Source organism: Pongo pygmaeus, chromosome 16 (assembly GCF_028885625.2).
Source record: "Pongo pygmaeus isolate AG05252 chromosome 16, NHGRI_mPonPyg2-v2.0_pri, whole genome shotgun sequence".
NCBI lineage: Eukaryota > Metazoa > Chordata > Mammalia > Primates > Hominidae > Pongo > Pongo pygmaeus.
In genome coordinates this window covers 43,508,898-43,529,130 of record NC_072389.2, presented here as the reverse complement: position 1 = coordinate 43,529,130, position 20,233 = coordinate 43,508,898, and the positions used below count along the sequence as shown (strand labels likewise).

At 34.1% G+C, this 20,233-nt stretch overlaps 1 protein-coding gene across 1 annotated transcript in view; it reads right to left on the bottom strand.

Annotated features, from left to right (window-relative positions):
• The window catches only part of SPRED1 (sprouty related EVH1 domain containing 1), a 104,877-nt gene that overhangs the window by 17,118 nt on the left and 67,526 nt on the right, over positions 1-20,233 (bottom strand). Inside the window, exons 3-5 of the mRNA XM_054451296.2 lie at positions 18,264-18,432; positions 15,888-15,934; positions 838-996 (exon numbers count right to left, since the gene is read on the bottom strand). Of these exons, the coding sequence (XP_054307271.1) occupies positions 838-996; positions 15,888-15,934; positions 18,264-18,432 (375 nt within the window). The remainder of the gene's footprint in view (positions 1-837; positions 997-15,887; positions 15,935-18,263; positions 18,433-20,233) is intronic.

Below are 20,233 nucleotides of genomic sequence, written 5' to 3'. Positions count from 1 at the left end.
TCTCTACTAATAACTACAAAAAAATTAGCCACTTGTAGTGGCAGGTGCCTGTAATCCCAGCTACTTGGGAGGCTGAGGCAGGAGAATCGCTTGAACCCAGGCGGCAGAGGTTGCAGTGAGCCAAGATCGTGCCACTGTACTCCAGCCTGGGCAACAGAGTGAGACTCTTATCTCATGTCTCAAAAAAAAAGAAAAAAAAATTATAAGAAAGGAAAATTATGTTGATCTCTTTTATAAGCACAGACTTAAAAATCCAAGATGAAATACTGACAAATTGAATCTTATGTATGCTTGAATGTATACATATATGTATGTATATGTATAATGAATATATCACATGGCAACCAAGATGGGTTTATTCCAAGACTGCAAGGTTGCAAACCAATGACTGCAATTTAACAAACAGAATAAGGGAAGAAAAAAGTAGAATCACCTCAATTACTGCAGAAAAAGCATGTAATAAAAATTTAGTTCTGTAGGAACACAAGGTTATCCTTAATCTAATAAAGAGATCTATAAAAACATATAGTAAACACATCATAATTAATGATAAATATTGAAAGCTTTCCTGTGAGATAAGGGGTAAAATAAGAATGCTTGTGATGTCCCCTTGCTCAATTGCTATACCCATATAGGACTTTATGGTGTATATGTTTATTGTTTCACTCTGGATTTGATTCATTATAAATCAAATTCTCTTGGTTTTGTTTGTGGGGTTTTTCTTTGTTTGTTTACTGTGTCTGGTAAAGGGCAGGTGGTTTTAATGTCCTTATCTAAGACATCATCCAATTTCTACACATATAAACAACGCCCTGAAAAAATATTTTATCTTCTTACCTGATTGGCTTGGCTTTGCATGTAGACTCTTCTGGCATTCAGATCTTCAAAGGGAGAAGGTCTTATATTTGAGCTTCTATAAGGCTCACTGGTAACAACTGTCTCTTGCTGAAAAAGGTGCTCCTTCACTAGAGAACTGGAAGAATCCTCTTCATTTGCCTATTGGGAACAACCCTCAACACATTAGTTGCCAGAATAAAAACCACCACCACCACAAAATAAGATACTTTCACTCTAAAAAGTATTTAGCAAGTCAGTAAGTATATATCGCTACCATTGCTATGAATAGCAATTCCCAAAACTCAAATGTACATGATTATAAAGCTATGTCAAAATACAATAATATGAACTTTTAGAAAAATTCAACTTCACAAGAAAAATGGGCTTTCTTATTAAAAATAACATGAAGAACTAAAAGGCTAACCATGTCATGTAGAAGAGCTAATTATAATAATGCTTTTAACTATAATAAAAAGTGATAAATGTACATAGAAAATGCAGAAATTATTAGGAAGAACACACAAATCTATGTTTTATTTTGCAAGTTAAAAAAAATGTTCAAAGAACTCTGCTGTTGATACAGTGAGTCAAAAGACAGAAGACAACAGTAGTCTACTACTGTGTTGAATGAATGAATGAATAAATTAGCCTAAACTTGCTGATTACGTAGGATTTAAATCATCTACTCTTATTAGACTTAGGTTGATATGCTCAATAAATGACACTCACTAAAGACACTTAAAATGTCATAAACAATAATTTATATAAGATAAATATTAAGTAAGTAAAATTTAGCACACTACAAAACACAAAGTCCTGGAAGGGCTTTGTTTCATTTAATTTTTTTAAGAAATGGGATGTTACTTTTCTCATCACTGTATAATTATTTAAGAAAAAAGCTGATATCCAAGTAAAAGTGGCTGAAATACTTTCACTAGCTTATTCTAAAATAATTCAGAGTAATCACTATAGGGCTAACAATTTTAAGGGTTCAAACCTTTCATAAGCTTTTCTTTTTAAAAGATTTAAAAGATTTTGTTGGTGCTACTTCTAAAATTAACAAATAAAATTCAAAAATGACTAAGATATTTTAAATTTATAAATGCAAGTTCTAGTTTTTGTTACAGAAAAAAAAAATAGCCTTGTCCCATTTAATTCCTTTGGCATTCAATTTCTCAATTAGAAAATAATTGTAATACCGATGCTATTTTATGACACCGGGTTATCATAAGGATATAATGGTAATAACTGAAAATGCTCTTGAAACTAAAAGCTGTTATTGTATCAAGGAGTAGGCAATTGAACTATTAAAAATATATCTGAGAATCTACTGTCACTTAAAACTATGTCAAAACTGGCTGCTATTTTTACCCAATTTTCATAACAGCTGTCTCAATGTGTTGTGACAGTTGCTGATAAAATATTGGAAAAATGTTGGCTAAACACTGATACACAGCAAACATGCTTTCAAAACACATAATCAAAATTGGGAAGAGTAGAAAACTTCAGGAAACATATTTATTTGTTCCAGAGATTTCTGAAAATAAATGACTCAAATAATTGCCAAAAATCATAAGCAAACTGAATAGAATACTGGGAGAAAAAAAAAATGGGTGAGAAAAGACCTAAGTTAGAATCTTGTCTTATTTTAACTTATCTAAACCACAATTTCTTTCTTTTTTTTTTTCTTTTGAAATGGAGTCTTGTTCTTGTCGCTCAGGCTGGAGTGCAGTGATGCAATCTCGGCTCACTGCGACCTCCAACTCCCAGGTTCAAGCAATTCTCTGCCTCAGCCTCCTGAGTAGCTGAGACTACAGGAGCCTGCCGCCATGCACGGCTAATATTTTTTTTTTTTTTTTTTTTTTTAAGTAGCGACGGGGTTTCACTATGTTGGCCAGGCTGGTCTCGAACTCCTGACTTCAAGTGATCCACCCGCCTCGGCCTCCCAAAGGGCTGGGATTACAGGTGCACAATTTCTTTTTATTATAAATTGAATATCTGTCTCAACAATCTCAGGGTTGGGATACTCAGGAGATTGAAAACTATAAACAAGCATAAGTTTTAGGAGTAGTATCAGTGGTAATTATAAGATATTGCTTTTAATTGTGACTTTTTGAATTATCTTTTACTAAATTATAATAACTGAGAAGTCATGTTAAAATTATAAATTAAAATAAAGCTGACTTGAAAAAAATCTGCATATGAACAAACTTAGTGTCTTGCTGTACTGAGTTGGGTTATTCTATTTATATCCTGTAAATTAAACATGAACACATTTTACTTTAAATATAATACTTTTTTAAAGAAAATATCACAAGTGTTTGTTGCTTCATTATTAAATTGTGTGTAATATTTAAGTAACAAATGATTTTTAAATGTTTACCAATATAGCTGGAATTAACCTATTAACTAGGAATAGTTCATATTGCACAGTGAATTTATAGCTACACACCTAAACGGGTCTCAGTGAATAAAATAACCAAAGCATCATTCAAGTGTCTGATATGGCAAACAAAACACTGTCTGAAAATGCAAAGTATACAATCTACAATGAAGTATGTATTATTCATGAATTGTAAGAATCAAATTAACATTTTAGAGAATCCTAAACTAGAAAAAAGTATCTTCCTACTACCTAATTAACTCTTTCAGCAAGTTAAAAGCTTAAATGCATATTAAATTTACAGGTGTTTAAAAAAGTGGTGATAAGGAAAACAGGCATACTCATTCATTGCTAATTCTACACACACACAAGTAAAATAAAATCTGGAACGACTCTTTCTGGAAAGCAATTTTAATAATAATGCAATAAAAAAGCATTTAATAAAATGTACCAAAAGCTTTTAAAATATTCACACATTTTGACCACTTCTTGAATCTAGCAAAGAAAAAAGAGTACTAAAATGGAAAAAGCTTTAGGCACAAAGTATTTTTCTCAGAATTATTATTTGTTGTTGTTTTAAAGTTTTTTATTTCACTAGTTTTTTTGGGGAACAGTGGTTTGGTTACATGAATAAGTTCTTTAGTGGTGATTTCTGAGATTTTGGTGCACCCATCACCCAAACACTGTACACTGTACCCAACGTGTAGTCTTTTATCCCTCACGACCCCCACCCTTTTCCGAGTCCCTAAGTCCAACACATCATTCTTACGCCTTTGTGTCCTCATAGCTTAGCTCCCACATATGAGTGAGAACGAGTGAGAACCTATGACGTTTGGTTTTCCATTCCTAAGTTGCTTCACTTAGAATAGTTTCCAGTTCCATGCAGGTTGCTGCAAATGCCATTATTTCTTTCCTTTTTAAGGTTGAGTAGTATTCCATAGTGTGTGTGTGTTTATGTGTGTGTGTATATATATAATCAAAATTGGGAAGAGTAGAAAACTTTAGGAAATGTATTTATTTGTTCCAGAGATTTCTGAAAATGACTCAAATAATATATAAAAAATATATATATACACACACACACACCACATTTTCTTTATCCACTCATTGATTGATGGGCATTTGGGCTGGTTCCATATTTTTGTAATTGCAAATTATAGTGCTATAAGCATGCATATGCAAGCATCTTTTTCATATAACTTCTTTTCCTTTAGGTAGAGAACTATTTTTAATAGTAAAAAGAAACAACTTGAACATGCCATAATAAGGGAACGGTGAAGTAAATTATGATATGCCCGTAAAGTGAAATATGGTGTTGTCATTTGAAATCAGGTTTGGGAATAATATAATATGCAATGTAGGAAATGTTTAGTGTTAAAAAGTCAGTACATAAAATTTTATTTACAGTATTATCATAGCCATAAAAAGATAAGAAGTTGGAAATACAATGAAGGCTAATACTCCTTGATGGTATAATTAATTTTCCAATTTTGTAAGCTTACTTTTATATAATTTTAAAATCAAGGTACTGCATACTTTCTCCCTTTTGATATAGAATCATTTGATATTTTAAATTTTTATTATTTTAAACTTTATTGGAGGTATAACTCAATGAGACTGATCTTTTTTTCAATTAACATGTTTATGAATATTATTGCTAGAATGAGGCAGGTTTAGCATCAATTCTATTCCTGTTTTGCCTTTCTTTTTCAAGAGACAGGGTCTTACTATGTTGTCCAGGATGGCCTCAAACTCCTGGCCTCAACTGGTCCTCCCTAGTAGCTGATATTACAGACGGGTATTGGCCATTGTGCCTGATAAATCATAATATTTAAAAATATAATACAAATATACTGTATCAATGAAATCATTTTTTAGCTTAAATACATTTTCCCTCTTCATCTGAAATAATTAACTGAGAGACATACTATACCTTTGCCCAAATCCTTCTGAATTCATGCAGAATATGTCTTTATGTCAATAAAACAATTTTCTAAACAAGGTAATCTTCTGAGTATCTTTCAAATCCATTTCCTTTTCTCAATACCTACTATTCACTGTCTTAATGCAAAGCCCTCATTATCTTTTTTTGCCTGTCTTATTTCAGTAGGTTTCTAACTGATTTCCTTGTTTCCAGCCTTTGTCCCATTATTCTTCAGGCAAATCTAATTGGTTTTTCTGTTCAAAACCCCTTAAGGTTTCCAATTACCAAAGCTTTGTTGGAAGACTGGGCACATACTGGAGAGGACAGGGAGGAGAATAAGTATTAGCTAAGGAAGTCTTTTGCAAGGTACATAATTTACACAGCACATAGAAATGAGCCCTCTCTCCCTGGGAAACATGAGACTCACAAGATAAAGCCCAATTTTATTTTCCTATGAAAAAGAAATGGAATGTAAGTATATAAAAACATACTGACCATTCAATTAAAGACACATGAACGTATAATGCCATTTTTATATACTAACTAGGAAAGATGTAAAAAACAGGTAGTAATACTGAATGTTGGCAAGGGTTTGGAGAAATAGAAGTACTTTTTTGCACTGTTGGTGAGAGGGCAATTTGATAATGGCACTGGAAAAAAAAAATCCATACTTTTTGACCCAGCATTTCTACTTTGAGAGATTGACTGTATATACAGATACACACACACACACACACAATCACAGTAGCACTATTTTTTAACAAAAATAAAGAAAACAAGAATCAAAATATCTTATGGCTCTACCAGCAGGGAACTGGTCAAAAATTATGATATATGACAGAATTCTGTGCAGCTATTAAAACGATATTTTCAGTATTCCCAAGGCACTGTTAAATGAAAAAAGCTAGGTACAGAACAGTCAACATGGCATGATTCCATTTGTCTAACTGATAGAAGGATGAATTGATGGATTCATATTTTTACTTTTAAAATACCAGAAACTATCAATATAGTTCCGTGGAGTTGAGGCTAGAACCAGAGGACTCATGGGTTCTCTCTCCAAGGAGTTATTTTATATGTATAAAGGACTATATACATAATCATATAAATAATAATAGAACGTGTACATTTGTCACCCAACTTAAGGAAAGTGAACATAACCAATACAACTAATTACTCCTCTGTGTTCCTCCGTATTAGCACCCCCCACCTCTACCACTTGGACCCTCAGCAGATAAACCCTATCTTGAAGTCATATTTTTTTTCATTTTCTTATCTTCTTTACAGTTTTACTACATAAATATCCCTGAACAATATTTAGTTATAGATACTTTTGAACTGACTGATATCATGGGACATTCTGAAATTTTCTGCTCAATTTTTTTCAGTGAAATTCATTCACATTGACATGTGTAGCAATAATCAGTCATTTTGACCTCTGTGTACCAATGGATAGCTAAAATATATTGAGCATTTTCTATGTATCAGACAGTCTCAAGTACTTTACATGGGTTAACTCAATCCTCACAATAATCTTTTGAGGTACATAGTACTATCAACCTACTCCACATGAAGAGACTAAAATTCAAAGGGATTAAGCAACTTGCCTAAAATAAATGTTACTAGGTGGCAGAGTCTGGATAAGAACACTACAAAAAAAAAAAAATTTATTCATCTATTCTCTGTCTATGGATGTTTGGGCAGTTATAATTTTTTGCTATTTCAATAAATGTTGCTAGGAATAATAGTGTATAGGCCTTATGGTATATATGCACAAGAGTTTCTCTAGAAGACATAAAGAATAGAAATGCTGGGTCACGGGATATATATATGTTCCAGTTCTCATAATGAAAATGATTTTTGAGGTGGTTTAAACAATTCATATATTCACAATTGGTGCTCCATATTCCTACCAAGACTAGGTGCTGTCACACTGTTCACTCTTATATGTATATCTGCTACTTAATTTCTACTATAATGGATCCATCTTATTAAAAATTATATAGTGGCTTTCCTTATGTGAATAAGAAACTCCAAGAATGAACAAAAGAATAAATGAACACACAGTCTGTTACTTTAAAAGAGTCAATATACTTTCTTAATATGGCTTGTTCCTACTGATTTTCATCCTCATTTCTTTGCTTTAAAAATATTGATGTACCTGTCTCTTTCTGTTAGCATCTGATGTTTCATACTTCTGATTTTCTGGTACTTGTCACTTCCTCTGCCCAACAATGACATGCTTCAAATTTTCCACTAAAAAACTGTTTTATGCTTAACCTCAGCCACAAACTCATCAAAAAGTCTTTGTTGATTCACTCACAAGTTAATCACTCCCTCCTTTGAATTACCTTAAAATTATATGTATCTATCACCCTATATTCTGAGTACTCTTTTATTTACATTTTTCCCATGAACTAGTGCTATACTCCGAATGTTTGTGTCCCCCACAAAATTCATATGTGGAAATCTAATTACCAATATGATGGTATTAGGAGGTGGGGCTATGATTCAGTTAGGAAGGTAGAGCCCTCATGAATGTGATTAGTGTCCTTATAAAAGAGACTCCAGAGTGCTGTCCTGTTCTTTCCACCATGTGAGGATATAGCCAAGTATCACTTATGAACCTGAAAGTGGGCCCTCACCAGGCACAGTCTGTGCCTTGAGTGGACTTCCGAGACTCAAGAATGGTGACAAATTACTTTTGTTTATAAGCTACCCAGTCATGGCATTTTGCTGTAGCAGCTAGAACGAACTAGGACAACCTGTAAGGAGGGACTCTGCCTAAGTTTTATCCCTGGAGCATAGAACTATATGCCTGGCACACACTGAAAATTCTATAATCTGTGACATGCAAATATCCAATAATCAGATCACATTGATACCTCAGGAGTAAATGTGATATATTAGAAAAAAAGTGTATAAAGAGAGCTCCTTAAGCAATAATAAATCTAAACACTCTAGCTAGCTAGCTAGACAAGGTCTTGCTCTGTTGCCCAGGGTGGAATGCAGTGGCACGATCACAGCTCACTGTAACCTTGACCTTCCAGGCTCAAATGATCCTCTCACCTCAGCCTCCTGAGTAGCTGGGACTACAGGTGGACTCCACCATGCCTGGCTAATTTTTTGCTTTTGGTAGAGACAGAGTCTTACTATGTTGCTCAGGCTGGTTTTGAACTCCTAGGCTCAAGCAGTCTTTCCATCTCATCCTCCCAAACTGCTGGGATTACAGGCATGAGCTATCACACCTGGCAAAAAATATCTTTGAATAACTGTTATTCAAAGTTCAAGTTATAAAAACAATAAAAATTATTTCCATAATCCTACCCCCGTGGAATGGCCACTATTACTATTTGACATATATCTTCCTAAACTTCCTAATGCATGCATATGTGTTTACATGCTATGTATAATTTGATCCCATTTATATTGCAGTCTATCCACACAGTGCTCTTTTTCTTCACTCCTTAACATTCCATGGACCTTTCCCCATACCAGTATACAAGTTACACTTTGCAACTGCTGCAAAGAAGTCCAGTACTGCATATGTCATATATTACTCAGCTAATAATCTGATTATGGGCATTTAGATTTCCAAAATTTTGTTATATGCATTGTAATGTACTTCTTTTTACATATATCTTGGTGTACTTGTATTATTTCTTTAGTATTAATTCCTATAAATGGAATTGTTGAATAAAGTATATACACATATTCAATTATATTACCAAGCTACCCTTTGGCAAACTTATGTTATCAACTGAAAACCCCTTAATTGTTTAAGACAGAGGAAACATTTCCTTACATCTCTGCCCACACTGGGCCTTACTGCTTACCTAACTTTTATATTAGGGATGTTCAACCTAAGTATAAATGCGTATGATATAATATAATATAATACAATACAATATAGCTACCCTAATAAAAAAAATTCAAAATCTGAGCATTCTTTTGAGCCACGTATCAGTGCTTAAGAAAATCTGAATTTTGGAACATTCTGAATTGTGGATTAGGGATGCTCAACCTGTAGTAATAACCAAAACACTTTCTTAATTTGGATATGATTGAGCATAAAGTGCTCAGACTTAGACAAACTTCTATTTTTTTTTAACTGGGTTATAACCCCTGAAAAGTGACAATTACTATGGAAACATGAACATAACATAAAATTAGGTGGTGGGAAATGCCAAAAAATCTTCCACAAGAGCAAAAAGTTTAATATATGATAGGCACAAAGACTGTAAATACACTGGCACGATCTCTAGCTTAAAAAAAATTATATCTATAGCAGTTATATATACTCACTTTCAATGCTTTTAGTATTGTATGCTGGCACAGGCTAATGTGTATTGTCTACAAAGTAACCCATGCCCATAGTTAATGCACAATGAAAATTTGTTTTACTCTCAGCTGCTGGTGTAAGAATTATTCTCTTATGGTTGGTAAGTGATTGCCGAGCTTTTTATTTTTCAAAGACTTCTATAGCAATTTTGTGTGTGGAGGCAAAAGGATACAGAGTAAAGCAATAAAATAATTCCAGCTGTAGCTCTTGATCAGAACATAAGGCCAGATGACAGCTGCAGAAAAAACAAAAACAGATTTTGCTTCTCTCCTCCCTTTGCACCCCTTCTGCTAGTACTAGTTCTTAGAGAAAATTTAGTGCTGTTTTGCAAACCGTTGTTAATGTATGATTCCCAATAAATAAGTCAAATGCAGAAAAAAAGGGATATCCCAGTTGACATACTGCTCAAGAACATCATTCTTGTAATTGTAAATCACAAATTACAGGTTTGCAAAATGTGTGGCTGGCTCATATCCTACTAAAATAAGTTTTTAAATAATTATATCATTGGTTTATTAAATGACAGAAGTGGTTTAAAATTTTCTTTGGTAAAGAGCCCTTATATCTTGGCATTACATGTGTTAAACATGCTACCAAAGCAATTCTTTAGGTATTTAAAATTATATGCTCAAATTATGCTAGCTTAGGAACCACAGAAAAAAAGGAAAAAAATTACTCTAATTCCAAAAGCCCAACAAAACCACTATTAACATTGTGGTGTAGTGTTTCCAGTTGCAATTCATTTAAATTTGGCCACAACTGTCTTCTATTCTGTTCATTAGCTTTCTTTAGTTTGATTAGCTTAAGGGTAAGAATAAACCAGCCTTTGAATTTTTAGTTTTCTATTTGTCTATGAGCTTTGACTGGAAACATTAACAGCATATAGCATTTTCTTTAAGCAACCTGAACACAGTGATCTGTGATGAAATAATATAGAAGGAATATAAAAAACGCAGCAAGACACAATGTCTGGCAATAGTGGTAAAGGAAAACAAGTCCTCTAACCTGGCTTATTCAACAGAAGAACTAAACTATGTTTCTAATGAAGAGTTAGTTTGGCTTAATGTGGTATTAGGTTTGCAGAGATTGTTTACTGTCTGTAGATCTACCTTTGAGTTAATAAGCAGTAGTTACACACATCCTGCTAACACATAAATCTTCAACCCTTTAAATTATAAGTATATTTCTAGGATTTTCATCTTAAGGTCACACTCAAAGATACAAATTAAAATGTATGTAAAAGGCTGTGGGAAATATTCAATGACATGAATGATTAAATTGTAGTATAGCTACATAATGTAATGGCTAAGATCAAAGACTCTGAAGTTAGACTGACACAATGAAAATGACCAAGAGATTTTAAGCTGACTGCATTTTAGAAATATGATCCCAATGGTGCTTTTAAAAGGAAGTATGCATTTGTATACAAGATGCCAGAAGAAAGAAAAACCTAAGCAGAAATATCCAAATATAAACAGTAATTATTTTTGGGTAGGAATGAATGATTCCTAATTTTGTCTTTGTAATTTTCGAAATATGCACATATTAGTCTAAGAGTCAATAAAATTTTAAATAACATTATGCAAAAAGTTATACAGAGAATTTTCTTGCTCTCTTATTGGGCAATAAATAAAACTCAACCTAACATCAGGGCTTTCTGAAAACTGTTAAGGCAGCACTTACTAAAGGATTGTGATAGCTTGCAGTACCATTAAATACTCTGTACTACCTAAATAAAGCCAATCCACTAACTTAGTTTTCAGATATACAGCCTTATTAAAATATTACCACCTTTGAAAATCATTACATGAACAATTCATATCCCTTGCCTAAAGCAAAATTAGACAAACATAAATCATAGCCTTCTAATCATTTTGGCTCAGAAATGACATTACTTACTTCTAAAAAAGATTAACTTAGTCACATACTTCTCAATGGCCAAACGAGAAAACATGACAATGTTTTACTTCATATCAATCAGATCTCATCTTTCTTCTGCCCAAAAACATGATATCTAAGATCTTTTCCTCTTTCAACCTCAAGCCTGTTGTGAGGTAAGTTTTGTGGGTTTTGTTCTCAATCCAGCATATCTGAACAATAAGAGCTGTAAACGTTTTAAGTGACAACTCTGTCAGCACTAAAAATGATCCTAAAACAAGCATAAGCTAGCATTAAACAACAACAAGAAAAACCTAGACCCGGCATAGTGACTCATGCCGTAATCCCAACACTTTGAGAGACCAAGGTGGGTGGGTGGATCACTTGAGCCCAGGAGTTTGAGACCAGCCTGGGCAACGTGGCAAAACCCCGTCTCTACCAAAAAGATACAAAAATTAGCCGCGAGTGGCGGTACGTGCCTATGGCTACTTGGGAGGCTGATGTGGGAGGACCACTTGAGCCCAGGAGGCAAAGGCTGCAGTGAGATGAGATCATGCCACTGCACTCCAGCCTGGGCAACAGAGTAAGACCCTGTCTCAAAAACAAACAAACAAACCAAAAGCTCTCATTTGTCTCATTAAAATAGTCAAAGAAAAGAAACCAAATGAAAAGAACATTCATACCTTAATATTGGTTAGGTTTTTAAAAATCTTAACTTTTAAGACTTTTCCTCAAAACTTTTGAGTGCCAACTATGTATGTGATTAGCACTATACTACACATCAGGAATAAAAGATAAGAAAGATAGGATTTTAAATTCAAATGATGATCTGTTATAAAACCTTCCAAAGACAGACATGAAATAGAAAAGTAAATTTCATTGTTGACTTATGATAATTGATGAAGACATTAATTGTTGAAAGCAGAAAGTTGTCCAATAGCTTATGAAGGAAATGTCTAGCAGTTATTGGCACAGAAATAGGTACTCAAATATTTGTTGAATTAATTAATGAACATCCAAAAGGGAGAGGATTTCCACTCTTGACATTTAATGCCTTCAAAACATTTATTTAAATATAACATTATCATTACTTTTACTGTGTTAAAAAATTAGATAATGCATTATTCTTTTAAACTATATTGGTTGTCTTTGCAAACAATTGCCAATGAAGTAAACCCGATATAAACACTACCTTAAACCATAATCTGTATTCAAAACATTTATGCCAAACCCATAAGATGAATTATGAAACTTAACATGATCTATTTTATTCCTAATAAAGTAGCTAGATAAATCAGAACACACTGCAACTTCCCATACATTCCAAAAGAAGAATGACCTTCTAAACCTTTGGAACATCATGAATGAAATCAATGGTACTAAGGTAAATTTAAGAGTTTTCTTTTGCAGTTGGAAAAAATTAGCTATCATTCTAATCGTCTTAAGAAAAAGTTAAACTTCCCTTTCTGCTTGTGTATTCTTTACCTATAGATGCATTAAAAATTACCACAAAACTTAGCAGCTTCAAACACAAACATTTATTATCTTTTAGTTTCTGTAAGTCAGAAATGTGGGACCAATTTAGCTGGGTGATGCTGGCTCATAGTACCCATGAAGTTCTAGTCAAGATATTAGCAGTGGCAATAATTATCTGAAGGCTTGTTTGTGGCTGGAGGACTTGCTTTTAGGATGGTTCACTTCACGTGGTTGTTGCTAGAAGGCTCCAGTTCTTTGCTGGTTGTTGGCAGATGACCTCAATTCCTCACATGGATCTCCTCATACATCTCTCCTCCAGTGTCTTCATGTATAGTAGCTGGCTTCTCCCAGAGTGATCCAAGAGAGAAAGCAAGATGGAAGCCAGAAATTTTCTTAGGATCTACCCTCAGAAGTCACACTTCATTTTCAACACATTCCGTGTGGTAGAAGTGAGTCCTTAGGAACAGCCTATACTCAGGAAGAGGGGAATTAGACTCCAATGACGAGAGAAGTATAAAATAATGTTCCCGTATTTTAAAACAACCATAATTCACTGCTCTTTGAACACCAATTATTTATATTTTTCTCATATTCAAAATACACTCTACCCTCCCATGACTCCCTAAAAGTCTCATCTTTTTACAGCAACATCTTCAAAGCTAGGATGTTGTCTTCTAAACAGGTGCAGGTACAGATGAAATTTCCTGGGTGTATGTAGTTCCTTAAATGCCGCTCCCTGAATACATATTGCTTCTCTCAATCTGATTTCTGGAACTAAAGAGACAAATTACCTGCCCAACACATACCCAAAAGACAATGGTAGGACAGGCAGAGGGTAACTGTCATGTGACCTTCTTGCTCAAAAGTGGAAAAAATGAGAGGAACAACATAGTTATTGGTACACATAATTCTGAAATCAAGGTGGCAATGTTGGAAGTTCCTAGAGTGGAACTTAGGGCCTGGGAATAATTTTTCATAACTCGTGGCTCTGGCCTTTGAGATCTTGGTTCTAATTTCTAATTTCCTTCTATTTTCATTGAAAGGTGGGCCAAGTTTGCATCTGCATAGTGTTTTCAACTTACTTCCTGCCAGTGGAATTTTGGGGATCCAAAGGGCCCCTCTTCAATCAAAGGTGGTATTTCTGCCAACATAATGCTTTGAAAAACTTTGTGAATCTTATAGAGGTCCACTCCATTAGATAAAAAGCACACTCATAAATGAGAAAAATTCTTCTCAACCTTAAACTTCTGCTAAGTGACATACATTTACACTTCTTTAGGACCTACTATTTTGATCGAAAGTTTCTCTGAGGTTCATCTTAAATCCTCCTGAGGTCTTAACAAAGGAATTTACACTCACATCCTTAGACAATGATTTTCTGAGAAGGCCCTGGATTTGATCTTTGCTTAGAAGCCATTTCTTAATCTTAGCTGTTTGACATACTGAGAAACTGAGAATTTTCAAAACCAGCAAAGCCCTGCGTTCTTTTTGTTTAGGAGCCCTTCCTTAGCTTACTTCTCTCATTTACTGTTTATCATAAGCAGTAAGAAGAAACCAGGCAAACAGCTTCAACCTTTTGCTTGAAAACTCCTTAGCTTAACCACCCAGTACATTAGGTACATTGTCTGCTTCCCATATTACTGCCATGACATTGTTGCTAAGCTTTCAGCCACTAAACAAACATTCCCTTTCTTCCATTTTCCAATATGGTTTTCTTCATTTTCATTTAAGCCCTCACTGACACTCTATTCAAAGATCTTCAAGCTTCCAGTAAGTCTCTTCGGAACTTCACTAAAACTCGCCTCAAAGACCTTCCAGCTTTTATTTACTGTCTGAGTCCTGAGTCCAAAGTCATTCCCATGTTTTAGTATTTGTTACAGCAGTGCTCCATTTTCAGGTCTCCAGAACCTGCATTAGTCAAAAATCATTCCCAAATTTAGTGGCTTAAAATAACAAACATTTATTATTTCACAGTTCCTGTTGACCAGGAATTCAAGAGCAGCTTAACTAGATGGTTTTGGCTCAGGGTTCCTCATAAAGTTGCAATGAAAACATGCCACAAGTGGTCATCTATTAAGGCTTGCTTGGAGTTGAATAACCTGCTTCCAAGGTGGCTCACTAATATGGCTATTGCCTGAACGCTTCAGTTCCTCACCACGTGAGTATCTACACAGTGTTGCTTGAATGTCCTTTTAATATGGCAGTTACGCATCCTCCATAATGTGGGTGACCTCACGCAATTACTTGAAAGGCATAAGAAAAAAGATTGAAGTCCTCTGAAGAGAATAGAATTCGGCCTTCTCATGACTGCAACATCAACTTGTGCCAATTTCCAGCATGCCTGCCCATTCTGCCAACCCAGCCCACAATCTTATGAACCACTTCCTTAAAAAAGAAAAAAAAACCAGAAACTTTACTTTCTATATAAAGATTGGTATCTCTTATCTGAAATGCTTGGAACCAGAACTGTTTCAAATTTCAGAATATTTGTATGTGCATAATAAGACATCTTAAGGATAGTACCCAATTTAAAGATGAAATTTATTTATGTTTATACACCTTATAACACACAGGCTGAAGGTAATTTTATACATGATTTTAAATAATTTCGTTCATGAAACAAAATTCTGACTGCATTTTTAGTGTGATTCATCACATGAGGTCAAGTGTAAATTTTTTCTACTTGAGGTGTCATGTCCATACTCAAAAAGTTTCGGATTTTGGGGCCGGGCATAGTGGCTCAGGCCTATAATCCCAGCACTGTGGGGAGGTGGGTGGATCGCTTCAGCCCAGGAGTTCGAGACCAGCCTGAGCAACATAGCAAGACCTTGTCTCAAAAAGAAAAAAAGTTTCAGATTTTGTAACATTTCAGATTTTAAATTTTCAGATGAGGGATGCTCAACCTGTATTGGTTCTTTTCTTCTGGAGAAATCTGACAAATACAGTGTCTTAGAAATATTCTTAGTAATTGATAAGTTTATTGAATAAGGCTAGTGATTTCTTCCACATCCTTTATGTTTACAAATTCCTTCCAAGCCATTACTTACTTGTAAGTCATCTGCCCCTTCAGCTTCATTTTTTGATTCGGGGCATCCTAAGAAAATAGATAAAAGTTAATTAAGTATAGAATTTTTGTCTTAGAGTCCAGTATTAATGACTAATTGATTATGTCATTATAATACTTTAGAAGGCTAATCAGAGATCTTTCTGGACTGCCTGGCAATTAAGATACTGGCCACTTGTATTTGCCCCTATTAGAATAATGGAGAATAATGTAATTATTTCCCTCCTCTATAGGTAAATTTCCAGCTGCTTACTAACAAGATGTTTTCTCTGAAAGTATACTATCTCTAGCTACCCCTGCCCCTAGTTTCTCCCAAATACTCAAAATTACTAGGCAGATTATAATTACACTGCTATGGTGATGCTAAGATGTGATTTATTCAATTTTTCTAAATGCTTTGACCCAGGAAACAGTATTTAGTACCCATAACCAGGATTTTAGTTGCTTTAGCTAAGATGGAAAACAAATGAGTTTTAATCCACTATTGATAGTTAATGGCCAATTGTTGTTACTGACTTTTTTGCATCAATGTCTCTGTACAGATTTTCATGCTGTTAAGAGTACCTTTAGTTTCAATAAATTAATAAGAAAGGATTTGTCCTAGCAAAGTATTCTTAGTTCATGCTACCCTTGAGAGGCACAGCTTAGCATGGAGTAGGCATGAGATAAGAAATGCGCCCTTTGGAAAGAGCAGCATATTTTATCTTTTTGTCACAGAAGGTCAAGTAAAAGCAATTTGAGATTGTTGAAAGTCTATATAGCAGCTGATAATAATGCTAGCTAATGTTTTTTAATGTTCAAAAATAACAAGGCAGACTAAGTACTGTAGTCTACTCTACCTAGAAGTTTGTAAGCTACTCCCTATAAATCATTTTTTAAAACATTAAACCCAATCTGTTTGATCCTAGTGAAAGAGGTATACTGTTATGGTACATGAGCATAAACTTAAAAGTAATTCAAACCTTTACATCATATAAATTCCAGCAGCCATGGATACTATTTTTCTCTTTAAAACACTGGTTCTTCAAACCTGGCTAAAGGTTAGAATCAACTGAGGAACTGTCAAAAAATACACTGATGCCAGAGTATGGCGTCAAACCAAAATATATCAGAATCTCTGTGGAATGAGGCACAGAACAACATGTATTTTTTTTTTTTTAAGTTTTCTATTTTTTTCCTTCAAATTCAAATTACAATTACTTGACTAGAGAACAATTCCTCACCATATTTGAACTTTCTTGGAGTTTTTGAAAAATAAGGGATGACTCGACTCTATTCCCCAGATAGATTCAATTGGTCTGGAGTGCAGACTAGTCATTTTAAGCTTCAAAAGCTTCCCAGGTTAAGAACACTGATCTAAGGAGAATTTATGGGGTCTTACAATAAAGACAAAATGGCTACTATTACTTCATAGTAATTTTTTCTGGATCAGAATAAAAAATTACTCATTTACCAAATTCTAATCTTTTAAAGTAGCTAAATAATTTACTTAACTACAGTTTCATGCACTATCAAAACAGATTTGTACAATGTATTTCCATGTTCTTGCCTGTGATTGGTCTTACAGTTTATGTTTTCAGATTTTCTTATTAAAATGACATCTTCAAAATACACAAATCACAATGTAGTCTAGCAGACTTTCAGTTACTTTATACAGAAAGTTAGTTAAATTGAAATAATTTTCCTTCTAATTAGAAAAAAAAATCAAGTCTTAGATATTTCTTCCTTTATGGGAAGAAATGGGTTTTAATGTGATTTTTGTTTAAGTAAGCATAAGCCAGTCTTACATGAAAAAACATTATTCTTCCCTTCAAAACCTGTATGCTTTTGAGTTAATAATTTTAATAGACTGGCAAGATAACAAAGGAATAGATGAGCTTGTGGTCTCTGCCAATCCTCAATAACGAAATCAATCAAGTGAAGACTTTTGTCATGGAATAACTAGAGTCTACATACATTTGAATATTACAAGTTCTATATAATTACCCAAAGAAAGGATGTGACTGGTGTCATACATACACAAGTAGAATACCAACTGGGATTCTCACAGCTGTACATTTCTATTCCCTCTTCCTTCAAGCTCTTATTTTAAAACATTTGAATTATCTGAAGTCAGCTGTTGATGGACTCTTCAAGATGATACATGCAATTGACATAGACTATGATGTGACAAATACAAATCACGTTAAGGAATCTATTATTTTAATCTTCATCTATTGTGAGGTTTCAAAGCCTGGTCACATACCACAAAAGCTGACATGGTTAAAGTGTGAAAACTATTTTGGGTCAACTTTAAGAAAGATAACCTCTACTATATATAACTGATAAATAAATTAAGAAAATAGTCAAGAATACCTACCTTGAGAAATATCCTCTATAGCTCTTCGGATACCTCTATCAAAAGCCCTAGCATCAGCAGGACTTTGAAACGTAAGACCAAACTTCTTGTCATCAATCTTCCAGTGGTGAAATGTTGGAGTGACCTTATTATAAATGAGGTCTTTTTTAAGCATACATTCCAAAACCACCTGATAAAAGCCAAATACCAAAAATTAATATACATATATCAAATGCATCTAATGTAGCTCATAAATACAAACTGAGGTGATACAATGCTATTACTTTTTAATGAATAATTTTTAGTATTTTAAATAAAGTGGTCTACTTCACAAAGTCACTCAATAAAGAGATTAAGATGGAATAAAAAATGCACATTATAAACAGGATGCTTATTATACTCCCATTTTAAAGAATACACACATATACACTCCCATTGCATACAAAATTTCTGGAGGAATATATCAGGAATTACTTCCAGGAAAGAGGCAGGGGGGTGGTAATAATATTTAACTTTTTAAAGTCATTTTTGGCTGGGGGCAGTGGCTCACACCTGTAATCCCAGCACTTTGGGAGGCTGAGGCGGGCGGATCACTTGAAATCAGGAGTTTGAGACCAGCAAGGTCAACATGGTGAAACCCCTTCTCTACTACAAATATAAAAAATTAGCTGGGCGTGGTGGTACGCGCCTGTAATCCCAGCTACTCAGGAGGCTGCGGCAGGAGAATCGTCTGAGCCCAGGAGGCGGAGGTTGCAGTGAGTTGAGATCACGTCACTGCACTCCAACCTGGGCAACACAGTGAGACTTCGTCTCAAAAACAAAACAAAACAAAATAGAGTCATTTTCCTAAACTTCTTAAAAGATGTATTTATATTTTGTGTAAGGATTTAATGGTCATAGCAGTAAAACAAATACTTTGCCACTTTTTCAAAATGTGTATTTAAGTGAGTTACCTAACTTTTTGAAGCCTTAGTTTACTCATCTCTAAAACAGAAATTGCAGTACTAAAATATCCCAGAGCTTAGAGTGGAATGACCGAATGTGCATTCATGTAAAGAGCTTCATGCAATGCATGAAGCAATATACCCTTGGTTTTTAAAGTTTTTATTTTGAAAGTATTTCAAATTTGTAGAAAAGTAACAAGAATAACACAGAAAATTCCTGTTTTCCTTTTATCCAGATTTATCTCATTAATTTTTAACATTCTCTCCGCATATGTCCATGTATAAACATTTAATTTACTTTATTATGAACTATTTCAAAGGAGTTACATATATTATGTTCTACTGCTCTTCAATACGCACTTGAGTATATTTCCTAAGTGCAATACTGTTCTCTTATGTAATCACAGTATGGTGATCTCATTCAGGAAATTTAAAACCAACACAGAACTTCAATCTATAGACCATGTTCCACTTTTGCCTACTATACTAATAAAGTCTTTTAGAGCATTTTAAAAATCCTTCCAGTATAGGATCCATTCCAGGACAGTTATAAGGTCTCTTCAGTCTTTCGTTCCTGGGCCTTTGTCTTTCATCATATTCACAGTATGCTTATAATACACGTTAGTTGTCACATAAAACAAAAGTGGATATATTCGTGATCTTTGCAATTAATCTAATAAAAAGACTAGAACTACACACCTTAATTATTTTAAGAATCCCCTATAAGAAAACAGGAGGAAAAGAATTAAAAATAATTCAAATGAAACCCATAGTAGCACATGACACATAATAAATGCTCAGTTGGTATTTGGTGAAAGATTGTATTTTCACTACCTCCACTCTTTTCCAATCACCATTATCACTTGCACGTCTCTTCCACGCACTGCTGATGATCCCCTCAGATATTACTAGTAGTAGTGAATTACTAATAGTAATTGCACTACTCTGCAGGTAGAGTAATAATTTTTCTTAAAAAAAAAAAATAGCAACTTTACTGGACCACTCCCTAGTTTCAATGTCTTTTCAATGCTTTCAAGACTAAAATTC